At 49.4% G+C, this 19,933-nt stretch overlaps 1 protein-coding gene across 2 annotated transcripts in view; it reads right to left on the bottom strand.

Moving 5' to 3' along the window:
• Nucleotides 1-2,244: 2,244 nt before the first annotated feature.
• Gpd1l (glycerol-3-phosphate dehydrogenase 1 like) overlaps nucleotides 2,245-19,933 on the bottom strand; it is a 35,562-nt gene continuing 17,873 nt past the window's right edge. For both annotated transcript variants that reach the window (XM_052187071.1, XM_052187072.1), the window contains exons 4-8: nucleotides 18,204-18,342; nucleotides 14,767-14,879; nucleotides 7,253-7,486; nucleotides 6,228-6,334; nucleotides 2,245-4,951 (exon numbers count right to left, since the gene is read on the bottom strand). In XM_052187071.1, the coding sequence (XP_052043031.1) occupies nucleotides 4,855-4,951; nucleotides 6,228-6,334; nucleotides 7,253-7,486; nucleotides 14,767-14,879; nucleotides 18,204-18,342 (690 nt within the window). In that variant the 3' untranslated portion in view covers nucleotides 2,245-4,854. The remainder of the gene's footprint in view (nucleotides 4,952-6,227; nucleotides 6,335-7,252; nucleotides 7,487-14,766; nucleotides 14,880-18,203; nucleotides 18,343-19,933) is intronic.

Below are 19,933 nucleotides of genomic sequence, written 5' to 3'. Positions count from 1 at the left end.
AGGCCAGCTGTAGTCTGCAAGGGCGGGGAAGAGGCTCTGGAAAGTCTCATATAAAGGCATAGAGAGATTATGGAAGTGTGACTGGGCTGTGATGGAGACCTGCCTGCCGTCCCACTGTCTTTCTGCCTTTCTGGCCTGGCACGGTATGCCTTTGCCTTTGGTTGTCATCTTTGGGTGGATACAAAGGACACAGTGAGGGACGGGCAGAGCCTCTGTCCTGAGAGATCCACTCCACCTGGAGCTCTGGACATGCGCAAACAAAATAAGCAAGAAAATGGCGCTTGCAGAGGCCCCACCTACCTGCTGGAGGGGCGGTGAGAAGTTGGCCCCTTCTGGGAAAGAGGTGACTATGACCTTGCTGTGGAAGTCAACAGAAACTAGGAACAGGGTTCTGGTGCCATGTCTCCTCACACTCACCGTGTCCCTCCTTACTTCCTGGCCGCCTGGACTCTGTCCTTGCAATCCCCGCCACGCTGGCTCCATTCCACGCAACTCGCCGTTCTCCCCGGTTCACTCATCTCCCCGAAGCGGTTATCTCTCTGGTTGGCTCCGCAGAAAGCAACTTTGGGGAGAAAGGGTTTATTTCAGCTTGTTGTCCAAGGGATGCAGTTCTTCAAGGCAGGGGAGGCTTGTCAGCAGGTGGCTGGTCACATGGTATCCACGGAAGCGGAAGAAGCCCCTTGGTGCTCAGAGGACTTCCTCTTTCTAGGCAGTCCAAGCCCGCCACAGAACGGAACGGTGCTGTCCACTCAGGGGGAGTCTTCCTGCCTGAACTAACCCAGTCTAGACATCCCTTAGACATGCCCCATCCCCATTATTTTTAAAGATTTATTATTATAGTGTGTGTGTGTGTGTGTGTGTGTGTGATAACCCTTTGCAATGTGCTGTCCTCACGTGCTGACTATGGGTAATACATGGATTAACTGACCCCCTCCAGTAGCTTTCCACGTGAGGGGCCAGATCCAAATAGAACACAGCCTGGTGGGAATGAACCCTGCAGGATCGGGCGAGAGACCTAAGTCTGATCCCTAAAACTCACATGGTGGAAAGAGAGACCTGACTCCCAGGCTGACCTCCTCAGCCTCCTGAGTTTGCAGGTTACAGGCATCAGTTGCCATGCTTGGCCGAAATATTTATCTTCAAAAGTCTTTAGTTTTTAAAACTGCAACACAATTCAGCTTTTAAAAAGAAAAGCTGACCTGAATGGATTAGAAAAATAAATAGGGTCCAAGCATGTAAGCCGGGTTTTCAGGAGGCAGAGGGAACATATTTCAGTTTGGGACTAGCCTGGTCTACATAGCTTTTATTAGGAGGGGAGGGAGGAAGGAAGGAAAACAGGGGCCTAAGGAGATGGCTCGGGGGATTAAAGTACTTGCTCTGCAAGCCCGACAACCTGTGTTCAAGTCTTAGAACTCACAGTGGAAGAGCTACTTCTACAAGTTGGTCTCTGAAAAGGAGGAAGAGGAGAAAGAAAAGAGAGAGCCAGGCCCGGGGGTACACGCCTGCCATCCTAGCTGTGTGGAGGCAGAGCGGGAAGAGCAGGAGGGGAAGCCCCCTGCAGGTGTGTAAGTCAGAGACTAGCCCGAGCTGCATGAAACCCGACTCATAAAACCAAAGGGAGCTCAGAGAGACGCTCAGCAGTTAGGAGCACTGGCTGGTCTTGCAGGGGACCTAGGTTTGGAACCATCTGTGACTCCAGTTCCAGGGGATCCAGTGCCCTCCTCTCCCCTGTGGGCACCGGGCACACTCACAGTGTATGTACATACATTCAGGCCAAACACATCCATCCATACACATACAATAAAGTTGTAATGTAAAATAAATGATTATTAAAATTCTGTATTAATTAGTGCTGGAAATTAATATGATGGCAATTATTCCTTATCCAAATTTCCCCCAAATAAACAGACATTTAATATTTCAGAGCTTTGGACATTAGCTGGGCAGATCCTCATCTAGCTCGTCTAAGTTAACCCAACTACCTAGCCTCATCCAGCCATGTGGCTACCTACCAGTCCCAAAGTCAGGTCTGTCTTCTCTCATGCCTCCTTCTTCCCAGAGTTCTTTTCTCCCTCCCAGGAAGCCCTGCCTTCCACTTCCTGCCCAGCTAATTGGCCATCTGATTTTTTATTAAAGGCAATCAAAGAAGGCCTTAGGTAGGTAAGAACAGGGACACAATTTCGCCAAGCATACCTCAACATAAAGTAATAATTTATGAAAACAAAGGAAAAATAGGCTCCATGGTACAGGTTTGAGAGGTTGTGTTTATTAAACCAAGCTTTCACACTATGCAACCACTCACAGGCAGTCTGTAAACAAATACAGTACATATGGAAGTAGGAGCCAGCCAATCAGAAGTGGCAGAGAAACAATTTTGTTTAGACACTGCAATCTCAACACAGCACCCTCCTTAGGCCAGCTGTGAAAACACCAGAAGGCAGGCTTAGGCCCCAGAGGCGGGTTTCCAGAGATTTGTCCAAAACTGTGGTGGAGAGTAGCAAGGCAAGAGCTTAGTTTTACATTCATGGGTGAAATTTCTACTCTAGGTGTCTCTGATCCTATCACCACAAGAAACACCAATCTGCAGGTGGTTACAAAAATAGGTAACTCAGAGTAACGCCTCTGGTCATCAGAGCACAAAGAAATTTGCCTGTTTCCATCATGGGTGGATTAGGATAAACACACCAGCTGACTTCAGGGGGATGTCAGTCAGTAAGGGTCATTCATGAGGGAAGGAAGAACCCGGAAGTACAAGGCCAGCGAGAGGGTGGATGTAAATGAAGATGCAAACACAAAGGTTAACAATTCTGCACTGTGCTACTTTGTAGACACCACGGTAGCTCTCAGCCCTTTGGATATCTTAAAAAGTAACTCTTCGTTACATATGTACAGAGTTTTTTTTTTTTTTTTTTAATAAAAAGACTTATCAGGAGGCAAGAAACAAATTGATTGACAACATCATTAGGACATCTGAAATATTCAGCCTGCTGTGCGCTTTAGGTATGGGACTTTACAATGCTCCAAAAGTCTTCTTGGATAGTTTTAAAAATTCTCATAAAAATTTATTTTACAATCATTTTCAGTTATATTAAGGGATGTACAGGAGGGTGGGGGCTGCTAAACCCAGGATGAGAGGAAGTGGAAACTCTCCTAAGCTAAAAGCACAGGACAATGACATCCGTGCGCTCTTCCCACCCACGGGATGTCTGGCTTTTAAAATAAAGATAAAATCATTCGTGTTCTAATTCTAACATCCAAAGCACTCACTCCATATAGTGTGCGTTTCAGTGAGGTCAACAACAACTTGCCTGTGCTTGACCCTGTCTCCTGAGGAAAGGTCAGAAATGGAAAAACCCAGGTCACTCAGGAGACAGAGGCAAGAAGGTGACAAGTTCAAGGCCAGCCCAGGCTACATAGAACAAATTCTCACAGGAAGTTAGTCATCCTGAATTCCTGTGGAGAGTGAGGGTCACCTCACTCTCACTCTATAGCAGTATTCTCTAGAAATTATGGTTAATATTCTAGTAAAACAAAAACAAACCTCTCATGGTCTGATGTGTTTGGGACTTATTAGCTTATCAGGTTCCTAGCATCCAGGCTCCCTCCCCCTCTAGGAACATGTGAAGAGGCAGGCAACTGGAATGGCCACACTCACCTGTGCATTCCAGGGTCCACCTGGCACAGCCAGGAGACTCCAGGACACTTGTCTCTTAGAGAACATTGTTCGGTAAAGGCTGTAAATTCTCTAATGCAGTAGCTCTCAAACTGTAGTGAGCATCAGAAATGCACGGAAGGCAATGTTGAATCACTGGCCATTTTTTAGGCCTGGGAACCCTCTTTCTTAAGAGTGCAATGACCCCACTGGGGACAGCACTTGGGGTGGTGACTCTCCGACTCTACCACACAAATGTCCAAGTCAGGAAGCCCTCTCTGCCCTCTGGAAAGGCTGGACATATCATTCCTACAAACAGCCTGGTCAGAGGGGCCCAGTGACATCCTAGCAGGTTCCATCCAGGAGGGATGGAGGAAGGTCTCCATGTCCCTGGGTGACTGGGTACCGCTATGGCTTCTCACATGAGAAGTGACAGTGGCCCCCTTGAGGGTTCCACAAAGCCTGAAGAGACACAGCTGCAGAAAAGTCCCACCGAGCAACGAGCATGATAAAGTGTCCCCAGGAGGAAATGTCAACTACTACAGGGATGTCACATTTCTTCCTCCACCTTGTTGGGTCTGTATAAAAGCCCATTCTAGCAGCGAAGGAAGAGGAAAGAGGGGAGATATGTGGTATCTGTATCAAGAAGAGATGTGTACGTGGAGTATCTAACACCTGATTGTTAAGCTATCAATCCACAATCCAGGAGCTTGAGCTGAGATGCTGTATTTTTTATAAGTGGTCTTCAAATGCACATATATCTAGACCTTTTTAATGCTGGGTAACTGTTTCAGAGGGAAAAATACCCAGTTCCTCATATAAATGAGTCCCAACCATAAAATTTAGCTGTTAGTTTTAATCTCACAAGCTGCCCTGGAGGGGAAATTTGAAATGTGATCGTTAAAATAGACACCTGATTTGGGTTCAGAGAAACACTCACAGAATGAGAAAGGTACACACTTGTACACACACACACACACACTCACTAATATGTGTGTGTGTGTGTGTGTGTGTGTCTGTAGCTGTTACCCGACACCTCTTAGCCAGTGGAGTGCCTCTCCTGGCACAGAGAAAAAGCTGTAACATTTTGTATGTATTCAGATCAGAGTACAGTTCAGCAGGATCTGACTGCCAGGCCCTGGTTTTCTGGAGGTCCTACAGTGGGCAAGGCAGAGCTGTTCCTGATGGCTGCCTGACTTTCTTCAGATGTGCTCCGGGTGGCTCTGTAGGCAGGACAGCATCTGTGTGACGGGCTTGCCTTCATAGCAGATCTGATACACGGCAGTGAAGAGGGGAAACCTAGAGGCGGGGAGTGGAAAGGACAAGTCAGGTTGTGCACCGCACCTCTTGGAGTGGGTTCATATGTGTGTGTGTGTGTGTGTGTGCGTTGGCATGTTGTAACAGGCCCACAGACAGCAGCATAAACAGGCCCACAGACAGCAGCATAACCAGTGAAGTATCATTCAGGCCTTATAAGCCAGGATGTACATAGCCAAACCAGCCAAAACAAGAACAAAGACCCAATCCTTCAATGTTCTGGCAAAGTTCCCAAATAGACTAACCTTGCTTTTTGGCTTCTGTAATTGCACTTCTGACTAATTTTTCTTACTAACTGAGGTGTATCAACCCAGGATCCCGTTTTTGTGCATGAAGATCAATCACCCCAGAAAGAGCCAGGGTCGCACTGGGATTCCAAGCTTCTTGTGCTAGCTTCGGATGCTGCCAGTGGACTCCTGATCCTCCCAGCTCCGTCTGACGAGTGCTAAGGTTTCAGACGAGGGCTACCACGCACAGATCACCCTCCCTGCCCTTTTCAAAATACACCGTCTTCCTATATAGCTAAGGTTGACTTTGAACTCTCTTTGTAGCCTAACCTAGCCCCAAACTTGTAGCAATCCTCCTGACTCAGTTTCTCCAATGCTGGAATTTCAGGCATGAACCATCACACCCAGCTCACACTTCTATCTCTTCATAAAAACCAAAGTAGCTGGGTATGGTGGCACACACCTTAAATTCTAAGGGTTGAGAGGCAGAAGCAGTCAGATTTCTATGAGTTCAAGGCCACCCTCGTCTATATAGTGAGTGCTAGGCCAACCAGGGTTATGTTGTGAGGCCCTTTTTTAAAAGCAAACCAGAGAGGTAATTATGAAGGTAATTAACTGTAGAACAAACCAGAACCAAGCAGCTGTGTCTACTGCGCCTTCCACGCTATAATAATAGCCCAGCCCAAGAAATTATGAGTTGACTTAAGACACTGAGGCTTCTTTTGCATTTTTTGTTAATGTTTTTATGGTTGTTGCATGTTTTGTTGTTGTTACTGAAATGCGAGGTGCATCTTATGAAAATGTTGGGCATACTTGACTAAATTTCATATCCTGTAGCATGCTTAATCTACAGAATGAAGTCTTCTCAATGAAGTTGAAATCAGTTTTGTATAATAGATATTTCCCACAAGAGAAGTCCATAACACATAGAAGTCTAAACAGATCCCGTCACGTCCTGAGTACCCTGATCTCGAAGCTTCCCTCATCTGCCCACTGTGACTGCCGGAGCAACCCAGCCGACAGGGACTCACTTGTCCAGCAGCCCCTTCTGCTTGAGGATGCGGTACACCTCGGCGGAGGTTTGGGGTCCCTGGAGCTTCTGCCCGTTCAGCAGCTCCTTCTCCAGCTCTTCGATGGTCTAAGAAGGACAAAGAAAGCATCCATGTGACAGTTATTTCTCCTGAGAGAGATGGAGGAGAGCTGAGATGCCTGTCTCCAGTCAAGGAAAGGACAAGGGCATTCCGTGAGAAAACATGCAACCTTCAAATTCACAGGCAAATGGGACTGGGAAGTGTCTTGTTAAATGAAGCCACCAGGCTCAGAAAGACAAAGAGTGCGTGACCTCTCCTGTGTGTGTGTGTGTGTGTGTGTGCACGTGCTTGCATGTGCACATGTGTCCATGCCCATGTGTACACATGCATGGAGAGGTCAGAGGTTTATCTTCTTAGTCTCCTTCCTCCCTGAGCCCAGAACTCGACAACTTAACTGGGCTCACTGACCAGGAAGCCGCAGGGCATCCCCCAGTCTCTGCCTCCCCAGCACTGAAACTACAGGTTCATATGGCTACAGACAGCTCTTCAGAGGTATGCTGGTGATCTAATCCAACATGGTGGGATTGTGTGGCCGAGCCTCTGAGTGCCTAGTTCTCATATCTGTGTATTCATGCTGGCGCAGTGTGAGAAGAGGCCAGAAAGGGGCCCTGAGAAGGGGCAAAAGAGGGAGAAGGCCCGTGATATAAAGATGAAAGGAGGGGGAATTCCGGCAGTGGAAGGGCGCAATCAGACATGGGGTGGGGAGAGTGTAGCTGGGAGGCAGAGGGAAGATTAACCTAAATTAAGTATTACAAAAATGCTATCGCAAGCCTGTTACTTTGAATGCTAACTTATTAAAAGAAAGCAAAAAGATAAGAGCATTTAAGGGTTAGAACACTCAGGGGAGCACAGCCAGGGCAGAGAGAACTGGTATCAATGTTATAGGAAATCTTTGTGGGAACAGGCCTCATATCTCCCAGTCTGAGGTCTCAGAATCAAGTAGAGCAGGCTGGGGTTCAGGGTACCTTCCCGGTCCTGGCGAAGGTCTCTGCCACCTTGCGGTTCCGCCCTCCGTAGCAGGTGGTGATGAGGTCAGCCACCCCGCAGCTTTCCAAGAAGGTGGCCGTGGACACCTGGCCCTTACAGAAGATCTTGGCGAAAGCGATCATTTCCATGAGGCCCAGGCGGATGACGGCGGCCTTGGTGTTGTCTCCACAGCGGAGGCCATCGCAGAAGCCGGCTCCCACGGCGACAATGTTCTGCAGAGACCACAAAGCAGGAGATGACACTGGAGCAGGTCAGCTGACAGCAGCTTTTCTCTTCGGACAAACTAGTTTGCCTTTTAAGGTTTTTTTTGTTTTGTTTTGTTTTGTTTTGTTTTGTTTTGTTTTGTTTTTAAATCAAAACTGAGTGCTAGTCTGGGCTTGGTGCCCCATGCCTTTAATTCCAGAATTCAGGGAGCAGAGACCGATGGATTGCTGCAATTCTGAGGCCAGCTTGGTCTACACAGTAAGTTCCAGTTCTGTCCAAGTCACATACCCTGCCCCAAACAAGCACCAGCACTGCCCCATGCCACCCTGCAGGCAGCACTAGCACATCACACTTACTTTGCAAACAAACGTAAGCATCTGAGTTTGAACCCCAGGACAAATGTTTTTTTTTTAAGCCCCCAAACTGAGATTCACGCCAGTGCAAAGTGACGGGAAGGTGGGTAACTCGGAATGCGACAGCAGCTGGATCACTGAGACTCTGGTTGGCGTCTGTCGTGAGCTCACAAGGGCATCTCTCTTGTGGCCTAGGAGCCGGCTCGAATACATACAAATACAGTCTCAGCCATCTGTCTCATTGCAGTATCTCTAAATGAATATTCATGGGTATCCACTCTGTGCATTGTGTTGTGTCTCCTAGGCACCAGCAAATCAGATACAGAACTCCGGCTCCACAGAGGATAATCTGGGATGGAGGATACCAACCTAAGGCCTGTGTTGGTCAGTCACATTCTATAGGACCCGGGCCACATCCGCCTACTGATGGCAGATGACTCAGTTAACACAGGCTGAATGACTGAGACGGTCTTTGTGGGCCACAGACCCAAGGCACCTTCTCTCCAGTCCTTGTAGAAAATGCTTGTCACTCATAACAGGGACAATAAAATGTGTGCAAATGACGGCCGGACCCCTTCTTTCTGGAGGTCCAACAGGCCATCTGATTCCTCTGGAGGCTACCTCGCTACCTCATGATGGTCTTGACCTCAAATGATGCTGCCCGGACAGTGGACGCAGAGACACGGGTATAAAAATACATTTAATCCCACCCCCGGCTCTCTGCCATTCCTTTGTCTCTCTGGTTCCCAGACCAAAAAAACAAAACAAAACAAAACAAAAACAAAAACAAAACCCACGTTTACTTTTATCAAAGCCTTATTCAACACTGGAGCTGTGCAGATATCTACCCTCTATGCTAATAGAATCCTTTTCCCCACCAATAGCCCCATTTTAGAATTTGCCATGCTCCGTCTGGGCAGCTCTTAACTCCAGCTGGCCATCTCTCATAGCCATGTTTTCCTGACTCAACTCTACCCCGTGGCACCTTCCTCCTCCTCTATATACCGCTCTCCCTCCTTATGTCTCCCCTAGGACCCCAAGCCTGGGAACCCCAAACCCGACCCACGTCTCTTCCGCCCAGCTTTGACTGCCGACATCGTTATTTAGCCAATAGTTTTAAATCAAGGAGCAAGGTCACACTGTATGTGCAGAATCTCTTGTCCCTGGGAGCAACCAGGCCTTGGGGGCCAGCACTGAGCGTTAAAAAGCACAGCAAAACCCAAACCTCAACAAAGGCGCCATGTTTTGCTTCCAGGTCAGGCCCTGCGTCAGGAACTGGCTAAAGAGTCTAGGAAGGCCGAGGTTAGACCCATGCTCAGAGCACTAAGCTGGGACATCATGATGTTTCATATCGGTCCCATCCGACGCAATGGTCCCTCGTGGTCACTAAGCCTTTCTTTGCCACGTTCAGCTTGGATGGTCATGTCAACAAATGGAGGCTTACAGGGGATTCTTAGCTAAATGATGGGAATTTTGAAGCTCTCTGCTGTCTCTCGGACTGTCTGTGTCACCTATTCTGAATGATGACACGGTGAGCCAATCCTAGGAACTATCTGTGACTGTGAAGAGAACAGGCTCTTTCCTGCTGCAGGGGATCCCACAGATGAGGGTGGGGCCACACCAGATCCTCTGCAGTTCACTCTGAAGCCTGGGCTACCTGCCTCCCCAGTCTGAGGGAAAGAAGAAGCAGACTCACCCTTGAGGCTGCATCCACAGACATGTATGTGTGCGCCCCATGGGTCCCTGACCCGACGCCTAGGACACTTGTCCTCTGTCCTCTCAGGTTGGAGAGGCTTCCTCACACCCCTGCCACCCTGTGTCATGGGACCATGCCTCCATGGCTTCTCAAGGACAGAGGAAGTCAAAGGGCAGGCGCCAATCAGCGGCGACAGCGGACCTTAGCTCAGTGCTAGAGGCCTGCCTAGCAGCTGCAAGGCCCTGTTGCAAAAGCTAAAAATAAAATAAACTTGTGCCTCCCAGCGTCTCCCGTGGCAGCCCCTTTTATCACACACACACACAGTGACGCTAAGGAAGCAGTGAGCAGCTTGCCAGGAGATACACCATGCCTGCAGGCCCAGGGAGCGAAAGACACAAAGGAGCCCCCTTAGAGTCCAGGCGAGGGCTTTCTCACGGTAAAAGCTGCTCAACCAAAACGGTTTGGCAGGAGTTCTCTGACAATTGGCTAAGCAAGGCGGCAGGAGCAGGCCTCAAGGCCAGCCCGGCTCTTCCGGTGCGCACTTGAAGAACAGGCAGACAAGCTGAGCTGTGACTCCTTGCCAGCAGGACCCTGGGGTCTGGACCACCTCAAAGCTTCCAGGGCACTAACTTCCCCACCAGGAAGGTGGGGCAGGCTAACTCTTCTGAGAGGACTCTAGGGGGCACCTGCCTGGCTAAAACAGTGAATTAAAAAGAGCCAGGTAGAGCAGGTTTGAACAGGTCTGCTCAGCTACAAAAGTTATTATCAAAAAACAAAAGTTATTTGCTCTGGAAAACCTGCCGTAAGCTAGCCACAGTTAGAAATGCTACGGTTCTTTGGAAGACAGGTGTGTTAAACCCTTCCCCAGGTCCCAGCAGGGCCCGGAAGTCGCCCCTGCTACCGGGGCGGGGCGGCAATGTCTTCAACGGGGCCTTGAGCCGGGTGAGCGGGGCGCAGTTCTTCTACTCTTAGACATCCACAAAAATAGAAAGCTGGGGATGGGATGGGTCCCATGGATGGAGTCTGAGCCTTGGCCCTTCTGCCAAAGGGGAAGGGTGAACACCAGGAGGAAGGGCCCCAGGAGAGGGAACCCCCACAGAGGAATGTGAGGAAGAGGTGGGAATAGAGAAAAGACACCCAGGTCACTTACTCTGGGTTCCTATCCCCTTATTTACAGGATAGGATGCCAGGGCCAGACTCAATGAAAAGTCCCTGCGTCTCAGTTTTTGAAATCTCCAGTCCTGATTCAGACTCAAGGGAAGATGGGTGGTAGCCCAGGGAAGGATAACGAGGGGCCCTGGGTACCCCCTCTGCCTCCACCCGCCTCTATCTCACACTTTCTGTCCCACCCAGGTGCCCTGCCAGAAGCACTCCAGATCCCACTAACAACTTTCTGGAACCATCCACCTAGATCCTCTCACCCAGTACCTTACATTCTGAGTAGGATTGCACACGGTCTCCCCAGTGGTAACCCAGAATATCCAGTCACTTACAAAGGGCTCTGTGTAGCTTGCGGCTAAAGCTGAGTAATGAGGCGGTGAGACGGACGAACCCCGCTGTTGAGGGGTCATTGTTACTTTAATAGACAACTACTAAAAGCCATAAAAATCTCACCCTAAATAACGCCAGAGCCAGGGCCCTGTTGACTGCGGAAAGAGGCCTGCCAACGCAGAGACGCAGAGAGATGCATGCCGCCTGGCAGCCCAAGCCTTCAGCTGGGCCGAAGTTTTAAAATGTGCCTTGTACTTTGTGACCGCAGTGTTAAATCTAAAAGCTGGGTTTAATTCTGACTAGGAGGAAAGATGTAGACTTCCCAAGGAAGGGGGGATAGGCCTTCCTCTTCCTGTCCGCACTTCCTCAGCACGGCTCACTGGAAACAGGCGACAGTCAGATGTCAGCTGCCTGGCTCCCTTCCCAGATGCTCCAACTCCAGAAGCAATTTTAGATTAAACAGGGAACTCACACTGAGAAGTCAGGGTGGGGAGGGAGGCTGGTTTCTAACTCTGTGTAGCCAAGGATGACCTTGAACTTCTGACCCTCCTGCCTCTGCCTGCCCAGTGCTGAATTACAGATGGGTTCTACCATGTCTAGCTTATGTGGTGCTGGCGATGATTGAACCCAGGGTTTCCTGCAGGCCGAGCAAGCATTTTACCAAGAGAGAGCTACATTGCTCCCACCCCTCCCTCCTTTTTTTTTATTTTTTAATTACCTTTATTAAAAGCCAGGAATAGTGGCATACAACTTTAATCCCAGTACTCTGGAGGCAGAGCTCTGTGAGGCCAGCCTGGTCTACATGTGGTGTTCTGGGACAGCAAGGGCTACACTGAGAAACTTTGCCTCAAAACACCTTGACATTTATGTAGTGTGTATATATTTAGTGTGCGTGCATACTGCAGGACATGTGGCTGTCAGAGGGTAACTCAGTTCCCCCACACATGGATCACATAGAATTGAGGTCCACAGACTTGGTGGGAGGCGACTTTACTCAGAGTCATCTTGCTGGCCCAGCCTCCATTTTCCACCTCCAAATACTCAGGGTCAGCCAGTCCTGACTCTCCTGGAAGGAAGTAGCTGTTGTAGCCCCCTTCCTTAGCGGCCTCCTTCAGGAGAGACACACACAGAAACATTTCCCTTGACCTATTCTTGATTAAAACCATGAGAGGCCATTGCTTTGGGCAACACTTCTACATGAGACCCCACAGACCAGTCTTGGCAGAACGAGGTCATTCAGCAAGTGTGACAACATGAGCCTGACCATCAGGACAAGCACCAGGTCCCAAAGCTTCTCTCAGAAACAGGAGTCCATCCGGACAGACTGCGCTAGGCATGTTGGGAAAAGAGCGGCTTTGGTTGGTCTGGGCTACATTAAAAGTTGAAAGCTACTCTGGGCATTTTAGTTGGATGCTATTTCAAAATAAAATCCTAAAAAGGCTGTGTATGCATCTCAGTGGCCAGCTGCCTGCCTTGTTGGCCCTGTACTCAGCAAAGGGAGGGAGCGGTGTGGCTCAGTGGGTAGACTGTTTTCCTGGCAAGCATGAAGCCCAGGTCTGGGCCCCAGTACCACATAAACCAGACATGGTGGTGCACACCTGTAATCCCAGTGCTTAGAAAGTAGAGGGAGGCGGATCAGAATGTCAGGGTCATCCTGGGCTACATGTTGTATTGGAGCCGGACAGTGCTATTTGATGTCCTATCTCAACCAATCAACCAACAAACCAGCAAACACCCCAAAAGCAACTGCACCGTTTTGAAGTAACCCGGACCAGCTTTTCTCCTTGCTTCTCTCCTTACTGGACCTACCCTCCCCACCCTGACAGGACACAGCTCTCCTCAGTAGATGCAACCTGCCTTCTGCCCACTTGGGGCTAGAGGCAGATTGACCAAGTAATTAATTTTGTTGTGATTTGTCTCCTGACAATCCCTGGTCACTGGCCAATCGAAACTGCTTCTTTTCAGTCCAGGGAACAAAGATAAACTGTTCTTTGAAGAAACCTCACATCAGCAGGAGACAACTGTTCCACATGAAAAGGAACGAGAAACCAGCAAGGGGTGTGGGGCGGGGGGAAGGAGGGAGGGAACAGATTCCCACTCAAGATAACACCTGGGTGAGGAAGGTGAGTCCCACAGAAGCCAAACACAAGGGCTGCCAAGCCCTCGTGTCCCAGAACAAGATGTCGGAGCCAGGGGAGAGCCCAGGGTTAGGAGCACTGGCTGCCCTTGCAGAGGCCCAGGGTCCACCCCAACCTTCACAAAGTGACTCACAATGCTTCGTACTGTATGCACTGCATGCATATGGTACACAGAGGAGTGTGCAGGCACACACACATACACAGAAATAAAAACCAAATGGGGACTGGAGAGATGGCCCAGGGGTTAAAAGCCCTTGCTGCTCTTCCACAGGACCTGAGTTGATTCCCATCACCCATGTCAGGTGACCCACAGCCATATGGGACTCTAGCTCTGGGGGATCCAGTGCTGCCTCCTGGCTTCCCATATGGACACATGTGAACAAGAACAAATTATGAAAAAGTATCAAATAAACTACAATTTGGATCAAAGAGACAACGACTCTAGCATAGGACCTGGGTTCAGTTCCCAGTGCCCACATGACTGTAGCAGTGAGTTTGGGCTATACCGCTTTGGCTCCCACACCCATCCAGGAACTATCTGGATTCTCGAATAGACACACACACACACACACACACACACCAATTAATTTTAAACCGCCTTGGCTCCCTGGGCACTCCTAAACCTTCTTCCCAATGGGAAAGTGGCCAGTGGGTAAGAATTACCCAGAATTCCTACCTGCCTCATTGGCTTTATCCCCTGTAGCTCATACATCCATCCCTTCGCTTCATGGAGATTTCTCTTTCACCTCCCCATCCCCCCTGAATCCGAGCCAGAGCAATTCTAGGGGTCCCACCCCATCTCCCTTTGACAAGCCTTTGGCCACTGGCATCTTTACTGATCAATCAAAAACCAATTGGAGACAAGGACCTTTAGCGCCTGGACATGCAGATTCCCGATTGAATCAAAGCATTAGAACCAACCTCCAGCACAACAATTCATAACCACCCATAACTCCTGTTCAAGGCCCGATGCTCTCTTCTGACCTCTCTGGGGAGCAGGCAGGCGTGTGGTGCACACACATACATGCATGCAACAAATGCACACAAATAAAATGATCTAAAAGCAACTTTAAAAAATCACCATTCACTGATATTTGTAAATGAGAGAGAGAGAGAGAGGAGAGAGAGAGGAGAGAGAGAACCCCCACTTAGGAAGGGGCAACCAGGCAGCCAAGAACTAGGCTCTTTTTCATGGGAGCCTATGTCAAGTGTGCAGAGCACAGCTGCAGAGACGGCCCAGCAGCAAATCACCTGTCACGCAAGCCTGACATCTGAACTTAACCCCAGAGCCCAGGTCAAACCGGACACAGAAAGACAAAGCTGTACCCGGGAGAGGGGTGATAAAGAATCCCAGAAGGCTGCAGGCTAGCCTGGTGTACCTGAGGGTGAGCAGCAAAGAGACCCTGTCTCCAACAAAGTGGAAGGAAATCAAGGAAGGGCAAACACTGGCGATGGGCCTCGGACTTCTACACACACACACACACACACACACACACACACACACACCTGAACCAACACACCAGCTAGTCTAACACAGAGCCCATTCTCCCACATCAGACTGCTAATATTGGTCTAGCCTCAGTACTTCCTTCTTCCCCTGGGTGGGATACCTTAAGAGCGCCGCAAAGCTCTACGGTGTCCGCATCGTCCACCACAGTGATTCTGAAGTTGGGCGTCTGCAGCAGCTCTTTGAAGAGAAGGCCGTTCTGGATCACTTTGCTGCCTGTGGGAGAGTAAAAGATTGATTAGTGATGTCCCGTGTGTCCACTCCCACACCTAGCAGAGGTCTAAAGTGTTAACTTTTGTAACAGAAGTAACCCGGAGCTACACACACACACACACACACACACAAGGATAGAAGGCACATAGCTATGGGCAGTGAATGACAGTTTCAGGTGAGTGACTATGGCCTGGAACCCAGATTCAGGCCACCCCAAATACCGTGCTCCACCGTGACAATAGGCTCATGAGCCATTTATAGCCAAGAGTCAAAGCATTTTTAAAATACACCGGTGGGTGAGAACATCAGGAGGGGGTTACAACAGTAGGGAAAAGCTTTCTGACAGGTTCCAGGTGCCACCTGGTGATGTCCTTAGCTTTTGGGTTAATGGACAGCAGCGGTCTGTTAAGTGGATGCATTTCAAAAGGTTTTACCTGCTGTTAGAGCAGACACACAGGTGGTAGCACTCAGCTATAAAAGGGGCTAAAGATAGACCAAGATAATTTGGAACCATGACACCCCAACTCTCCAGAGTAACCAAGATCAAGTCAGTCAACCTTGTGGAAGCTTTAACACAGGTGTGCTTTGTTTTTGTTGTTGTTGTTTCTGTTGAGACAAGGTTTCTCTGTGTAGCCCTGGCTGTCCTGGAACTCACTCTGTAGACTAGGCTGGCCTCAAACTCTGAAATCTGCCTGCCTCTGCTTTCCAAGTGCTGGGATTACAGGTGTGTGCCACCACCGCCCGGCCAACAGGAGTAATGCTTTAGGGGTAAACCTCAGCTCAGATAGCAGAAATGGAGCCCTGAAAATGTGGAAGGAGGGAACCAGGAACTCGGGGTTGCTCTCTGACCTCGGCATGTGTGCTTGGCGCCAGCACTAACTCTACACAATAATACTTAGCTAATTTTGGGAAAAAAAATTAAGCTACACATTTTAAATTTGTTAAACATGAAAAGGCTTTCTCGAAGTGGAATGTAAGGTCCATGTGTTTTAGAGGGTGGCGTCTACAAATCCTGGAGGATGGGCATTTGGTCAAGAGGTCTTGTGTTGGCCACTGCCACGTCCCCTCCCCTGCTGCCGGCTGGGGTGTGCTGGGCGCTCCTTGACTGTCATACACCAGCTACTTTTATTCTTTTTTTGTGTGTATTTTGGACACCTTTGATTAAACAGTAGAAGCAGCCAGGTATGATGACACGCCTTTAATCCCAGCAGTCTGGGGGCAGAGGCCAGTGGACCTCTATGAACTGGGGGCCAGCCTGATCTATATAGTGAGACCCTATCTCAAAAAAATGAAGTAAGCCAGACCACAAGGAATCAGCCCTGCTGATGGATATGTTGCATGTAACCACAGTATCTGTGAGGCTGAGACAAGGGCCACCGTGAGCTCCAGGTTAGCCTGGGCTACACGGAGAAACTGCTCTCAGAAACACCAAAACACAATAGCAACAAAGAAAGAGCAAACCAAAGCAAAACCTCACCCATAATGCCTGGCATGAAATCTGCTGTGGCCGATGGAGGTGCAGGTGGGTTAGGACTCCTCCCTGGGTTCCAAACTCAGGCCTAAAGGCTTTTTGGTAAATCCCGGCCACAAGCCAGCAGCAAGCAGCTATCAGGACACCAGAAAGCCCCAGAGGACTCTAGCCCCAGGCCCTGCCAGCTGTTCCCACGACTGCCTGCACACGCTACTACCCCGGGAGCTCTAAAAACACTCCTAAGCAGGCCACAGCCCAGACCTGTTAAATCACAGCTCTGGCATGGAGCAGCGGGGCTAGTTTTTGAGGCTCCCCAGGTGACTTGGATCGTGGCCAAGTTTGTAGATCTTTGATTTAACCTCCTCCAGCTTTCTCCTGAGGAAAAAAAAACACTCGTCCCTCCCAGGTGGCTGCAAAGTAAAGTAGGAATCTGAAAGAAAACCGTCTTGGTGGGGACAGAGCTCAGGCCCCGTAATAACTCAAAGTCAGCTCATGTTTGCAAGTGTGAGTGTGTGTGCATGTGCGTGTGCTCACATGAATGTGTGTGTGTGTTATCTGTACAAGGTGCTTACTTGTGCATGTGGAGGTGGTCAGCAATGCCAACCCATCCCCATTCCATATTAATTTTCAGACCACATATATGTCAAGAACAATGTTAGATATTTGGGTGTGTGGACCTTGCAGGACTTCTGTGAGTGAATATAGAATCGCTTAAGAGAGAGCACTATGACTCAACACTGGTTTTGTAAATTCAGGATCATGGAAGGCGTGTTCACCACAAGGGGGCAGCACAATCGCGGTGACAGCATTTCCATCTAGTGCCCTAAATTCCGCTGCTTTTCCCCTCCAGAGAATTCACAGGACAGAGACTTCCGACTTTACAATTAAACAGAAGCTGGTCCTTAATGTCATCAACCTGGAGACCAGGAGGTGGGGATATAGCTCGGTGGTAGAGCACTTAGCATGCCCAAGGCCCAGCACCATCAAACAATGAAGTAAGCTAAGGAACAGCTCGGTGAATACTTCCTGAGGACTGAGTTCAATTCCCAGAAGCCATGTCAGTGGTTAAAAACTGCCCCTAAATCCAGCTCCAGAGGTATCCTACATCTCTAGCTTCTAGCGGCAGCTGCGTTAAATACATACAACCCCCTTCATGTACATATAGATAGATATCTGTGAAGGCACCAAGGCCAGAAGTCAATATTGGGTGTCTTCCTTAGTAACTCTTCATCTTACTATTGTTTTCTTTATTTATAAACGTGTATGGGTGTCTTGTCCATTGGTCTGTATATGCACTGTGTACCTAGTACCATGGAGGTCAGAAATGGGCGTTGGACCCCCTGGAACTGAAGTGGCACGCATTTCTGAGCCTTTGTATCAACACTGAGAGTTAAACCTGGCTCTTCTACAGGAGCAAGTGCTGAGCCTTCTCTCCAGTGCCTCCATGTGTTTTAGAAGCAGAATCTTTCACAGAACCTGAAGCTCACTGACTGCGTAGGCGGGTTGTCCAGCAAACCTTTGGAATCCATTAGTCACCACCTCCCAGCACTGGGATTACAGGCAAGCGATGATGGCCGGCTTTTTCACGGGATCTAGGGATCAGGACTCGGGTCCTCATGCAGACACTTGACCTGTTGAACCATCTCCCCAGTGCCCCATGTAGCCAAGGCTGGCCTTGAATTTCCTATCCTCCTGCCTCCACTACCTATTGCAACAGGCCTGCATATATAGGTGGGCCATGTGTAGCCAGGCTCAGGCAGAACTGGGAAGAACCAAGTGGGGGCAGGAATGGTACCCCTAAGGAATGGTACCCCCCAAGCACCCAGCACTGCCGGGGCCTCTGCAGACTCCCTCACCAATGGTGGTCTCGCAGAACTTCTCGGCAGCAACCTCACTGGCGATGTTGGCCCCCATCAGCACGCTGATGTCAATCCCCATCTTCTCTCGGATGATGTCGGAGATGAGCTTCAGCCCGTCGGGGCCCTCATCGATGCCCTAGAAGGATGCAGATGGGTCAGGGGAGGCTTGCAACCAAAGAGGCAAAGACAGTCATTCTGCAAGTAGTCTTAGTTGCATGTGGTGACTCACACCCGTGGTTCCGCCATACCTGTAATCCAGCTGGCACAGGACTGCATGGAGTTCAAGGCCAGCCTTGGCCACATAGAAGTTGGGAGTCAGCCTGGGCTACAGAGTGAAACTCTGTCTCTATCAAGCACTGACAGAGGACAGGATGAAGCAACTTGTTTTGGGTAAGATGTGGGGGGGCACAAATATTCACTTATAAGCACTAAGGGGACAGGCATATTAAACGCACAGGGTTGTCTCAAAGGGAGAGACATATAACCTGTTTTCCATCTAGAAGGCTGGGAACACATGTGGTTAACAGCCTGGTGACCGTTGTCTTGTCCGTGTGGTGAGACAACACCAAATCCTCTCCCACATGCTTACCATGAGCTTGTTTTTCTCAATCAATCTATAGAATCCATCTTTATGCACCATGTCACATGTGTTTTACAAAGTTTTGACAGTCAGGTTTTATGCTTTGTTGTACACATGGATTGAGTTGATTATCAGGAAGTTTTTTCAACCAATCCTCCCGTGCTTAAAATAAGTCTAAAATAAAGCACTTGGGGTCAGACCCCATCACCAGCCACTGAGTCCTACTGAAGCAGACTGCCTTTCCCTGTGTCTCCACCCGTAGCTGGCCATGGTGTTTGCAGAGACCGCCCCCTCCCCGCCCAAGATTGCTAAGGTTACTTTACAGAATGGGAGCCTGGCTGGAAGGCCCCGGGAGCACACAGGCCCAGTGATGGCTTCCAGCTTCTGGCACACCCCACTGATAAGGAGCCGTTACCGGATGTCAGGGAGATCGAAACTGCTGTCACAAGCTACCCCCAAAGTCAGCTTCTGGCCCCAAGGAAGACCCTGGTTTAGTTCCGCCCAGCAGCAGCAGTGAATAGTGGGTGGCATCTGTGAGGAGGGACGGCCACTCTGTCATCTGACTTTGGCTTAGCTGCAAAGCATGGAGCCCACTTCGAGCTCCTGCCGCACCAGTTGGCCCATTCAGAATGTGACATAAAGATTCTTTTCTCTGCGGCTGAGGAGATAGTTCTGTGCACACACGTGTGCGTGCATACATACATGCACACACTCATCATCACCACCACCACACCACATAATTACTAAAATAAATAAATGTATCTTAGTTAACCACTCTATCAGCTCCGGAAGGGGTGTGTGTATGTTGGGGGGAGGGTCCTATCTCCATGTTCCTCTTCTTCTCCTCACCCTTCTCCCATCTGACAGAACATCCTGAATCACCTCACACAATTTTTCTTTATTAAATTATCTTTTATTTATCATGTATAAGTGTTTTGCCTGTGGGCATGTCTGTCCATCACATGTGTGCAGTTCCCAAGAAGGTCAGAAGAGGGCATTGGGTCCCCTGGAGTTGGAGTTAAAACAGGTGCCTCCTGGGGGGGTGTGTGTGGGGGGTGCTAGGCACAAAACTTTAGTCCTCTGCAGGAGCACTGAGTGGCTCTCGGCCACTGAGCCGCCTCTCCAGTGCACCCCTCGACTCTTGATC

This window comes from Apodemus sylvaticus, chromosome 7, assembly GCF_947179515.1.
Source record: "Apodemus sylvaticus chromosome 7, mApoSyl1.1, whole genome shotgun sequence".
NCBI lineage: Eukaryota > Metazoa > Chordata > Mammalia > Rodentia > Muridae > Apodemus > Apodemus sylvaticus.
The sequence above is the reverse complement of the archived record's forward strand: the minus strand, read 5'-3'. Positions and strand labels throughout refer to the sequence as shown.